The 13,037-nt window shown below is 36.6% G+C and overlaps 1 protein-coding gene across 1 annotated transcript in view; it reads left to right on the top strand.

Annotated features, from left to right (window-relative positions):
- The window catches only part of RASA2 (RAS p21 protein activator 2), a 121,332-nt gene that overhangs the window by 70,871 nt on the left and 37,424 nt on the right, over window positions 1-13,037 (top strand). Inside the window, exons 7-9 of the mRNA XM_068974270.1 lie at window positions 1,576-1,648; window positions 5,086-5,162; window positions 7,006-7,107. Of these exons, the coding sequence (XP_068830371.1) occupies window positions 1,576-1,648; window positions 5,086-5,162; window positions 7,006-7,107 (252 nt within the window). The remainder of the gene's footprint in view (window positions 1-1,575; window positions 1,649-5,085; window positions 5,163-7,005; window positions 7,108-13,037) is intronic.

The raw sequence follows: 13,037 nt of genomic DNA, 5'->3' as shown, positions 1-13,037 counted from the left end.
TAGATTTTTAAGTTTAATAATTACAATATTAAGTTTCTAAGAGAACATATTAAATATCTATTTATGAAATAGACTAATGAATGCTTTTTGAAAGAAAAATCTCTAGTTCTGTTATACACTTGCAAATAGCCAACTCTTCTTTTATGAAGGAAAACAAGTGCCATTTCAGATCTACCAGACTCTTAGGCTATGGGGAGCAACCTCTTTTATAGTATTTAAAATGTACTTTAAAACATGAACTTGACCTTCTTTCACCATCAGCCTTCTTATTTTCAAATGTCTTAGATTTTATTGCAGGTAGAATCCTGTTTTAAGAAATGTTAGCTCAAAATAGCAAGGAAGTTTCAATATTTTTATCTAGAAAGCAAGTCAGGACTAAAAATACCTTTTCTGCTTGTGCCATCTGTGCTGTTCAGAGAGAATTCCAGAACATGGTGAAGCACACTGTATCATTGATTTAAATTACTTACAATAATTTATAGAAAATCTATAGCAATTTTTAGTATTTTCTATTTTATAATTTCATTATGGTTTCTTTCAGAGCCTGACTAGTTGAAATTTGTTTACAACTTGAAGGCTTAGAATCAAGAAACAAAGAGCATAATAGTGCCAGACAGAAACATATATATACATACATAGACATGTACTGCTTCTTCCCAGCCCCAAGCTCACTATGTATCTTATTTTTAAGAAAATAACCAGTAAGTCACTTTGAAAAATGTGTTTGTCCCTATGGTATGTAAAGCACCATACCTCGTACTTACTGGGTTCTCAAGCAGTAGTATCCTATTATTAGTGTAGATGGTTTTAAATTTAAAAGCAGATACTCAGTTGTATAACATTCATGCTGTCAAAGGGATTTAGTTCTCCATGTTTCAAGTGTTTAGTGGAATTGTTCTTGGTTTTCGTTCTTGTTTATAATTAGTACCCAACAGATTCTTTAATGTAAATGCTTAGTAATATACAGATAGAAACTGTTTAGCATCTGAGTTTGTTTTAAAAAGTCGCTATTGGTTTTGATACTGTGCTGTGGTTGTGAAGGATGTTACTGTTGGGGGGCTGGTAAAAGTCTCCATGGGACTTCCCTGTACATTTCTTTGCAACCTCCTCTGCATCTCCAATTATTTCAAAATAAAAAGTTTTTTTTTTTTAAAGCCACATTGTAGCCAAAGTCCAAGAGGTAAACTGAGTTAAATGTGTTCTGAGGTATTTTTCAACATAGAATAAGGTATTTGAATCTCATTGTCTTCCTTCTGCCATTTATTTTGAGTTGCTTATATAATAGAATGTGTTATTTAAAAACCCCTGAAGGAAACTTTGACAGTCAATCTAATATAGCCATGGAATAATAAAATCTTGGCATATATCACATATACAAAATTTGTGTCTTCTTTGATTTGAGTTTTTAGAGACACATCAGTTTTTTCCCTCAAGTACTATTTAAAGCTACTGCCTTCCCTGAGTCATCCTAACAGTTAAACAGAAAAGAGGCCTGGCTCCCTGGTTGGAAATAGCATGTTTTATAATTGTGTACTGTTAAGTTCTACAAGGTAAAACTCTACCACATTGGAACAGGAATGACCAAAAGAAGACAAAAGTAAAGAAGAAAACGAGCAATCCGCAGTTTAATGAAATCTTTTATTTTGAGGTAACTTTTTGTTTTCTTTAAATGTTAATACAACTAAGCATTTTTTTTTCCTGAAAACTATGGGTCCGTGGTGTGACACAGTGGAGGCCCAGTGCAGAAAACGAGGGCAGAGCTCTGATTAATTTGAGGAGGGGGAGATCTAGGACCACACCCATTCTTCAGTCAGCCTTGGTATCACACCCACCTTCACACAGAACCCCACCTTATCCAGCCCCCCCAGGACTCTTTGGCAGAATACTCCTTGAAAGCCATTAGTGAAGTAAGTGCAATATCCACTTGATAGATCTGGGTTCTAGTCCCAGTTGAGTTTGAACAGATCACTACATGAGAGACTCAAATTTCTTGTGAAAGGATAATTTTGTCAGAGAGAGCAGTAGCATCCCAACCTAAGTCATAGAGTTTTTATGAGGTTCAAATGTGAAAATGCTTTGAGATTATAAAGTATGATATGATTAAGGCCTTGTTATTAACTTCTTTTTAGCTAAATCACTCTAAGGAGACATGCTTATTTTCATAGAGAACTTCAACTGCTTTGAAGTTACCCAAAATACAGGGCTTTGAAGTTCCTTATTATGGAGCTGCTGCTGCTGCTGCTAAGTCGCTTCAGTCGTGTCTGACTCTGTGCGACCCCATAGACGGCAGCCCACAAGGCTCCGCCGTCCATGGGATTTTCCAGGCAAGAATACTGGAGTGGATTGCCATTTCCTTCTTCAATGCATGAAAGTGAAAAGTGAAAGTGAAGTCGCTCAGTCGTGTCTGACTCTAGTGACCCCATAGACTGCAGCCCACCAGGCTCCTCTGACCATGGGATTTTCCAGGAAAAAGTACTGGAGTGGGGTGCCATTGCCTTCTCCATAATATGGAGCATTGTTAAATAAATCCTTTTTCATATTTGAAAACTACAGGAAAAAACAAAAGTAAGCTCTATTCTAAAAGATTGTGTTCTGCCCATAGGATAGGTTGCAGTTGAAATTAACATGTAGAAAAGATTTTTTTTTTTTTAAGTTACATTTTGTGCTTTTCCTTTCTTTTTACATGGGTTTTTTTTTTGTTTGTTTTTTTGGTATTTCGAAGTGAAGAGAGTGAGGGCACATCTAGCCATGCCTGATTACTGTGCTTTAATAAAGGAACACAGTTGAAGGAAGAAAGGCCAGAATTGAAGCAGGAAGAATTGTGGGGGTGGAGGCGAGGCAGGAAACAAAAAAAAAGAAAATGTACCAGTGTGAGATTTTTCCATTTTCCAGCCAAGGACTTACTTAATTCAGTTGTTCCATATTTTAAAATGGCTATTACATCTAGCCTGAAAAAAATCCAAGAAGGGGCAAAATGTCCTTTGAAAGTCAAGACCTGACCTGTTTGGTATATGCAAGCATGCATATGAAGCCTCAAAACATTGATTCGAAGGGCCCTTTTGTTGAGTTTATTATAAAGATAAAAGTTCAGTCTCTGTTCTCTAGCTAGAGTAAGAGACCAAAAGCATGCACACGCATGCAGACATGCAATAGCAGATGCTGGGGAGCTCTGCTGCCGCTGAGTTAAGCCAGAGGAAAGAGTATTAGAGATGGAATATTTTGAACAAAGACATAGAAACAGAAAGTTATGTCCAAAGAGTAGCAAGTAGTGATTTGACTGAAAGGGAATAAAGGGAGTTAAGCTTAGAAAGATAAAGTAGGACCAACTAATGAAAGACCTTGAGAGCAGGTTGGAGTATTGGACATTGAATATTGTTGAGCCCAGAGATAACAAGAGTAATGAAGTATTTTGAGAAGAATTAACCATGATCTGTGGGCCAGATGGCTACGAGAGAGAACAGAGATCAAGAGACTGTTGTAGTCTAGGTGTTTTTTTTAAAAAAGGAAAAAGCAAAAGCGGGGGAAGAATCTGACTCGAGAGAGTAATATGGAAACAGGGCGGAAGAGAAAGATGAGAAACTACAGATGGCAAGATAACAAATTGGTTACAGAAGAAAAGATAAAAGGAGGAGTCAGATGTTGTCCTCATGATTTCAAATCTGGAAAACTTAAGAAGGAAAACAAGTGGTTCAGTGTGGGGCATAATGAGCTTGAGCTCTGACATGTGAAATCCTCCCATAGTTCATGACTAAGATGGGTGATGACTGTAGATAAAGATTCAAGAATTGCTTACAGTGAGTCAAGAAAGCAAGCCAAGGGTGTAGAGGTATGCAAGAAAGGAGAGAAGTGAACCAGCTAAGTTCTGCCACATATTAAATATTTGACTTTGAATGTGTTTCTTAATGTCTGTACTTTAGCTTCCTCATTTTCAAGATGAGGATAATAAATCTAGCCCTGCCTGCCTCAGAGCAGTGTTCTGATGAACACAGAAGATAATGAATATGAGAGCACTTTGTTAACCGTACAGCCCTGTGTAGCTTAGAGCAAAATAAAATATAAAACCCTGGAGAAAACCCATGTGTGTATGTTCTGAGGAAGAAGTAATGGCAGAGGTAGAAGCAAGGAGAGCAGAAGGTAGCCCGGATCATGCTGGGTAAACTCAGAGAAGAGAATATCTCTGGGAAAATGGAGGATGTTTGTATGGTCACTCGTTCAGATAAAGGGGTCATGGAAGGTGAGAACTCAGAATTTCATCATCAGACTTGATGATTAAGAGAGGGGTTTTAGGAGGGTGATCTATGAGGAAGCCAGATTATAAGGAGTTACTGTAGTGAGTGGGTGGTGAGGAAGCGGAGGCTGTAAGAATGGGTAGCAGCTCTGAGATACTTGTCTGTGAAAGGAAAGAGATAGGAAGACCATAATTTAAGGGGGAGAGAATTTTTCTTAGACTTTAATGAGGTGAACAGTATGGTCAAGAAAGCTGCAATTAAAATAGATCGAATGCTGACTGCATGTTTACTGCATACCATGTGGGGGTGGAGCTGTCTCAGAAAAGAGGAGGATCATCTCACCCTCTGATTCAGAAAAGGATGAGAAAAGTCATCCAGTAAACAGGCCTCTATGGGAACGGACGTGTTCAGGTGGACAGTAGTTGAGGAAGTTCTGCCAATGGCCTTGATATTTTCAGTAAAAATGTGAGAAGGAAGTGTGAGGGTGGCATTGTTATCTTGAGAAATGTGGGAAAGTCTTCAAACAGTTCCTAGCTTATGCAGTTTCACTGAAATAGAACACTTTTACTCTGAGTCACCAACAGATACATATGAGCCAGAGAACCCAGGGTTCCTACATATTCAGTCGATAAGGAAGGGTATGGAGGTAAAGTTGATTTTGATGTTTTATTTACCACCTTATCTTTACCTCTCTCTGCTACTTCCATAGCTGTTTGTATATTTGGATTTGGGGTCAGATATTACATGGGCATTTTCTTCTGTTTATAAAAAACACAAACACTTTAGGGATGGCTTTTTAAAGTTTGTGTAGGAAAAAGATATTAAAAATTTTTTTACTAAAATGTTTTGTTTATAGGTGACGAGATCCAGTAGTTACACCAGAAAGTCCCAGTTCCAAGTAGAAGAGGAGGACATTGAAAAGCTGGAAATTAGGTATGTGAATTGGATTTTACAGAGTTGCTGTTTTCTGTGCCAAAAGAAAAATCCTAAATTTAACTGAAAAAGATGACTCAGGCTTAACAGAATTCTCTTTAGCAAGTTCATCAGTGAAACTTAGAGGAATGTACATTTTAATTTAAATTATCTTCTAATTTAAATCCAAATTATCTTCTCAAAATCTGATTTCTTTGCAGAAGTAGTCAAGGTGTATCTATTTTTTAAATGACCTTATTTTTACCTATTTATATTTTTAGTTTTTCCCAAATATAATTGCTCCTTAAAAATTTTAAATCATAACATAATGGATGCAAAGAATATATAGAAAAGTAATTATATACTAGCCAATTTAGAAATAATTTTTTTATTCTTCTTAACATATCTGCTGTCTAACAGAAATTTCAGTGAGGTAAGAAGTCTTGTAAGATAACCCAACAGGTGCATGTGTTTGAAGTTTGTGCTATTTCCTAGGTCTTAAATATCTATGCTGTTTGGGAGGTGAAAGTTTTGTATATGCATGTATAGGTGTGGTGTTAACAGTGTGTTCATCTGAAGGGTGTATTAATCACATGTTTGGAATGACCAGGTAATGTATTTTTTTAAAATCACCTATCTTTACATATTAACTGGTTTTGAGAAAGAAACTGTAGTCTTGTGTTGGTTTCTTTTCTCAAATTCAAAAATGTAATTCTGTAGTCCTTATTTCTACAGGTTAAAATAAAACCTAGATTTTGGAACTAAGAAACTGAAGTACTTTCTTTTACATTATTTTAGATAGTTAAATTCTGTGCTTTTAAGGAAAACTACGGTAGTATTCTGCTTTCTTAGTTTAGCTAGTGAGGTGTATGACAGTGCTAACATCTCTTATTTTTAAGCATGTGAAATTACTTGTCTGGTACTTTCACCATAAGCATCTTTGCCATAAGCACCTTTACTGTAAACATCTTTGCCACAGACATTTTCACCACATAACTAATTGGCTATAAGTCAACTTTGCTGTGAAAAATAAAATAACTGGTTCACAGTTTGATTTCAACTGGTTGAACTGCATTAGTGTTTCCTCTAGTTATCTATGTAATTGATAGCTTTATTGATCAGACAGGTGACAATGATTTGCCCCAGGAGGTGGTTTCTTATTTTGAAACACACCACATTGGAGGAGAGTCTGAGGGCCTCAGAGGTATAGAGTTGAACCCACATTTCCCGTAGAACTTTGAAACATCTGTCAATAGACATGGGACACTGTGCCAAGAATGAACAACAGTGTGGATGGCTTTCCCAATGCAGTACAAAGCTCAGAAGCAAGTAGTGTTTGGAAATGGACATCTCTTTTAACAAAGGAAGAAATTTTAGCAAAACAGTGTAATGCCAGATGAGGAGACCAATCAATAAGCAAAAACAAAAACAATGTGTAAAATACTGTGAACGAAAGACTTAGAAGACAAGTGTTTAGGTACAGCCCACAAAATAAAATCAGTTATTTGTGAATTATTGCCATGAATTTATACATATTTTGAATGTATTAAAATTTTGTATTTTGCAATGAAGTCTTTTTAATTTTATTTTTTATGTTTGTGTCTTTTTTAATGTCTCTCTTTTATTTATTTATTTTATCTTTTTATGACAGAATTGCCTTATAACCAGTTAGTTATGTGGTGAAAATGTTTGTGGCAAAAATGCTTGAGGGAAAGATGTCTGTGGCAAAGGTGCTTATGGCAAAAGTACTCAGAACCTTAAATTAATGCTGTAATACAAATTGTAATAGTTTGAAGCTATTTGGTCATGTTTGTTCTCTTACACATTGTTTGCAAAAAAATCAAGCCAATTTTAAAATTTTCAGGATCGACTTGTGGAACAATGGAAACCTGGTCCAAGATGTTTTCCTCGGTGAAATTAAGGTTCCTGTGAACGTATTAAGAAATGATGCCTCTCATCAAGCCTGGTAAGAAGACAGATACTGTAGTGAACTACATAGTAGGTCAACCCCTTTCATGCACTGTTTGTGCAAATAAATGGTTCTTTTAAGTATATTTTAAGTTTTGAATGGATAAGCCCAAAGTCATTAACACTGATGTGGCCATTAATTTATTGTTGCAGAAATACAAGTACAATTATTTTTGTTTTATGACTTGCCCTCTGGTACTGAGATAAAAGAACTGAATTGTCTAGAATATTTTCCTGTTCAAAAACTTAATATTAACTCTGAAGAAAAAATGTAGAACATTTCAAACATTACATAAGAGTTGCTCTTGTGGGAGAAAGTTTGATCACAGATCAACATCTGTAGTTCAGAAACTTTATTAACAGGCATGGGAATTGCGAATGTTTGAAAGCAAAGGGTTTATTGTAGAGATTCAGCTGTTATGGAATCTCACCAGTGATTTTTCTTCCCCAAACCCTATTGAAATGTACTGTGAATGGCTCTGGTGTTATTTTCTTAACGTCTGGGATCTAGATGTTGAGCTCATTCAGTTAATGAGCTTTTCAGGGGTTCTGGTGGCTCAGTATTGGCTACAGTATTAAACCTTTTCTTGACTTCTTATAACGACATTAAATTCATGTTAATGTTCAGACATTAAACTGATGTTAGTTTCCTTAGCAAAATCAGTGTGAAACTATTGCTTTTTTTCCTGTCTACAGCACATAAAAGCAGGTATGTCCTCTCCCCTCCAGTAGGTTGCCCAGTAGCCCTCATGCTAAACTTGGGTTTCAACTGAGTATAAAACAACATGCCTTCTCATTTGCCTTGTAAGGCCCCCTTTTAGTGCTCAGCTTCAGTTGCCTGGAAGAGGACTTGAAACCAAGTGTTCTGATGTTTCTTACTGTGGGCAGCAGTCTCATTTGTCTGCAGGATCCTGCCTCTCCTGAGTGCCTGCCATCAGGCATTCTTCACTTTGGTCTGTGTAGTCTCAAAATTTTTATTTTATTTTTTTACCTTTTGCTAATGCAGATCTAAGATTAGTCTTTATGGTGGCATTTTATATGTTGTAACTTCCAAAACGTGTCCATAGATGGGGCGGGGGGTGGGGGGAGGAAACTTGGGCATTTTTTTTATTAACATTTGAGGCTTGTCATTCCCTCCTGCCGAATTTCTACCATCTTATATAAAGTTAGCATACATTTTTTAAATGAAAATTTCTGAACTCAGTTCATTGCCTTTAAAGTGATATGCCATGTGTGCCAAGTTACTTCATTCGTGTCTGACTCTGTGCAACCCTGTGGACTGTAGCCCACCAGGCTCTTCTGTCCCTGGGCTTCTCCAGGCAAAAATACTAGAGTGGGTTCCCATGCCCTCCTCCAGGGGATCTCCTGACCTAGGGATCCTGTGGCTCCGGCATTGCAGACTTACCACTGAGCCACCGGGGAAGTCCATAGCATGCTACTTGGTACAAAATAACACGTAAGTTGTTGTGCCTCCCAAGGCTCCTCCAAGTGAACTTGAAATGTGCCATTATAGCCTTTATTTTAAATAAGATGTCTCCAAACAGGCCCTCCAAATTTGACAACAGTTTGTCGAACTACCAAGTCAGGATGTATGAGCACTAACAGAAATTAATTTTATTCCTGTAGATTTATTTTTGGCCAGTAATATGTTAAAGGTAACATGCCAGAAGTATGTGTTAAAATTTATGCAGCATGAAATAGAAACATCCTGCTCATTCATTTACACTTCCCTGTACGTGAGGAAATATAAAAATGTGAATGCAATTTCCTGTTAAGTCAGATTAAAACACATTCTCCTTTGTCAGTTGTAGAACTGCAGCGTCCCCTTGTGGGGTTGTTAATAACTGAATGAAAACTCAAGAAAAGCTTTACCTTCAGGATTTCAAGTGTATTTTTTCTAATCTTAATAGTAGAAAAGAGAATAATTATCAGTAATATAATTCTGTTGTTTGAGAAGTATTCGTTTGCTTTCCCTTTCCACATTATTTCTATTTAGCATTTACTATTAGAGTCTTTTCCTGAAAACTGATTTTTTTTTTTTTCAAAAAATATTTATTATTTTTATCTATTTGGCTGTGCTGGATCTTGGTTGTGGCATGTGGGATCTAGTTCTCTGACCAAGTATGGAACCCAGGCCCCTGGCGTTGGGAACATGGAGTCTTAGCCACTGGACCACCAGGCATGTCCCCTGAAAACTGATCTTTTGTGGTTTCAATTTTGTTCTCAAATTATGACATGATTCAGTTACTTTCCCTTTCCTTTGTTAACTAGTCAGTTCCTTAGTGACAGTGTGTATTCTTTATTCTGAAACTTCTGTTAAAGTGTTAGGATTAGCTCGTTAGTGTTGCTGTTAGCTAGTTTTAACTTTCACATATGTAAACAACAGAACTCATTCACATGGTTCACAGTTCAGAAGATAAAAGTCTTACCTCCTGCCCCTGTCCCATAGCTAACCTCTTCCGAGGCACCCCCTGTTTTGAGTTCCTGGAAATATTTTATGTAAATACAGGCAAATATGGATATGTCCATCTTCCCTCTTCTTTACATGAATGGACACATATTGTATCATGTTCTATACCTTTTTTTCAGTTAGCAATTTAGTAGAACTTCATTAAGTATTTGTCGACTTTTTATAGTGGTTAAAAGTATGGACTCTAGAATCAGACTACTGTGGTTCAAATTCCATCTCTGTCATTAACTACCTGGGTGATCCCTGACAAGGTGTTCCACCTGAATGCCTTTATTTTCTTTGGCTATGGAATGGGGGTGGTACACTTAATATCTGCCTCCCAACATTAGAGGATGAATTGGTTTCACGTAAAATAAGTGCTGTGACCATGGGTATCTCTCACACTCATCATTATAGTTACTGCTGCTGTCATCACCATTATTCTGCATCAGTACCTACAGAATTTCTTCATCTTTTTTTTTTCCTTTGGTACCAGTACTCCATTGGTGTGGAATGGTATAAATGAAGAGAACCTTAGTGCTAATATAGTTCTGTCTTATTTTACCAGTAACCTGGTGTCAGAGAACTTATTTTTTTTCATAATTTTTATTTTTACTTTATTTTACTTTACAATACTGTATTGGTTTTGCCATACATTGACATGAATCCGCCATGGGTATACATGAGTTCCCAATCCTGAACCCTCCTCTCACCTCCCACCCCATATCATCTCTCTGGATCATCCCCGTGCACCAGCCCCAAGCGTCCTGTATCCTGCATCGAACACAGACTGGCAGTTCGTTCCTTACATGGTAGTATACATGTTTCAGTGCCATTCTCCCAAATCATCCCACCCTCTCCCTCTCCCTCAGAGTCCAAAAGTCTGTTCTATACATCTGTGTCTCTTTTGCTGTCTCACATACAGGGTTATCATTACCATCTTTCTAAATTCCATATATATGTGTTAGTATACTGTATTGGTGTTTTTCTTTCTGGCTTACTTCACTCTGTATAATCGGCTCCAGTTTCATCCATCTCATTAGAACTGATTTCAAATGTATTCTTTTTAGTGGCTGAGTAATACTCCCTTGTGTATATGTACCACAGCTTTCTTATCCATTCATCTGCTGATGGACATCTAGGCTGCTTCCATGTCCTGGCTATTATAAACAGTGCTGCGATGAACATTGGGGTACATGTGTCTCTTTCAATTCTGGTTTCCTCGGTGTGTATGCCCAGCAGTGGGATTGCTGGATTATATGGCAGTTCTATTTGCAGTTTTTTAAGGAATCGCCACACTGTTCTCCATAGTGGCTGTACTAGTTTGCATTCCCACCAACAGTGTAAGAGGGTTCCCTTTTCTCCACACCCTCTCCAGCATTTATTGCTTGCAGACTTTTGCATCGCAGCCATTCTGACTAGTGTGAAATGGTACCTCATTGAGGTTTTGATTTGCATTTCGTCAGAGAACTTAATATGTGCGAGACCTTTGTGTGATTGTGTGATGTGCGAGACCTTTGTGTGTACATATTGGTACAATCATTTCCTCCTAGATGATCCAAAATGAACTTTAAGAAAATTGATGCAAAGATCTTTTCATGTTATAATTTTTTAATTTTGAAAGTAAAATTCGAATAGAAATAAAGCACATGGTTGGAGGTCTTTTTTTCAACATAAGCACTTTATACAAATTTAAAACTGGATTAATATTTACTTAAGATGAATTGGTTTTCTAGTTTGCTAGTTTTGCCACCTGTCTTTGGTAAAAATCCATTGATAGTGATTATCTTTCTGGAACCAGAAGTGACATTCACGTATTGGAAAAGCTGCCTCTGAACAGTTATTTTCCAGCTTAGGCAGCATTATTCACAAATAATGGTAGTCTTTGTCTACATACCTCAATTTTAATTATACAGACCTTGTTAAAACTTTCAAATGCTGACTTTTTTTTTCTTTTAAAAGGCTGACTCTTGAGATCATTAGAATTGCTTTTATGCCTAACTATAAATTGGAAAAAAAAAGTGAGCAACTGAGTGCCCTTTTCAGTTAATAACTTCTTTTTTAATTTCTGTCCCTTATTCTTTCAAACTGAAACAGCTCATTTAAAAACTAAAGAAAAATATACTTGAGATTTTTTTTGTATCCCTAGACCTTAGACACATTCTTTCAAACTGAAACAGCTCATTTAAAAACTAAAGAAAAATATTCTTGAGATTTTTTTTGTATCCCTAGACCTTAGACACACCAAATACCCTCGATGTAACAAATCTTGAGGTTTTTCTCTTTAACTCTCATTCATACAAGATTGATTAATTCACAAGGGATCCTTCAGATGGTTGAAATTGAGCTTTTTGTAACAATATTTTAAAACAATTAACCACATTTACATAATTTTATAAATTTTTCATCTTTAGTTATTTAATATATTTTAAGTGGTAACAGTTATATGTATATGAATGTTTTATAAATCACATTTACTGTGTGCAAAGCAGTATTCTAAGTGCTCTACTTATATAACCTCCTTACGGTTTTTATAAGGATTAATCATTTAGATACTATTTTTACTCCTTATGTAACAGATAAGGAAACAAGCACAGAGAGATTGAGCAGTTTGCCCAAGGTTGCAGAGCTGGAATTTGGACCAAATTCTTTTGACTCCAATGTTTGTGCTCTTAACCAGTGTGCTATAATAAGTTAGTACTTTTCACCTAAATGCTTTTGAATATGTTTAAGACTCAAAAATATTCTGTTTTAAGTTGCCAGCAAATATTTAAGTGTCCCTTTTAATATTATTAAAAAATAAATCGCGTGAGTGATCCCTTCTCATTTGAAAAAAAAAAAAAGATCTTTTCAAGGAATGGGTAGGACAATTTTGTAATTCTGTATTTTGTTCTAGTAGACATGGATGAAATACTTTCTCCATAGGAATTTCCCATTCCTGCCAAAGAAACCCAAGGAGACAAGTTTAAAAAGAGTGTCTGGAGAGAGCCCTTCTGGAGTTCCTGAGCACCCTAAAACAGTGTATACATAAAAATCAATAACTGTCATATCACTGCCTGAATCCCTCTGCAAAGAAAGTTCCATGTTAGGACTATAGACCTATTTTGCGGATATTTTGTAGTTTTATGAGAATACCGGAAGGATAAGGTATTCTTTCCCCCAGCAATTATTCCCCCAGATAAGGGAATAATACACTCTGAGGATAATTTCTATAGAACAAACCAAAATAGAGTCTGTAAACCTGATTAAGAGTGTGAGGATACTGTTTAGGGTGGGTAGGTACAGTCCCTGGGAGGCAGAAGCAGGTTGTAACTGTAATACATTTCAGTTCAGTTCAGTCGCTCAGTCGTGTCCGATTCTTTGCAACCCCATGAATCGCAGCACACCAGGCCTCCCTGTGCATCACCAACTCCCAGAGTTCACTCAGAGTCACGTCCATCAAGTCAGTGATGCCATCCAGCCATCTCATCCTCTGTCAT

Source organism: Capricornis sumatraensis, chromosome 1 (assembly GCF_032405125.1).
Source record: "Capricornis sumatraensis isolate serow.1 chromosome 1, serow.2, whole genome shotgun sequence".
Classification (NCBI taxonomy): Eukaryota; Metazoa; Chordata; class Mammalia; order Artiodactyla; family Bovidae; genus Capricornis; species Capricornis sumatraensis.
Note: the sequence above shows the minus strand (reverse complement) of the source record. Positions and strands in the feature narration are given on the sequence as shown.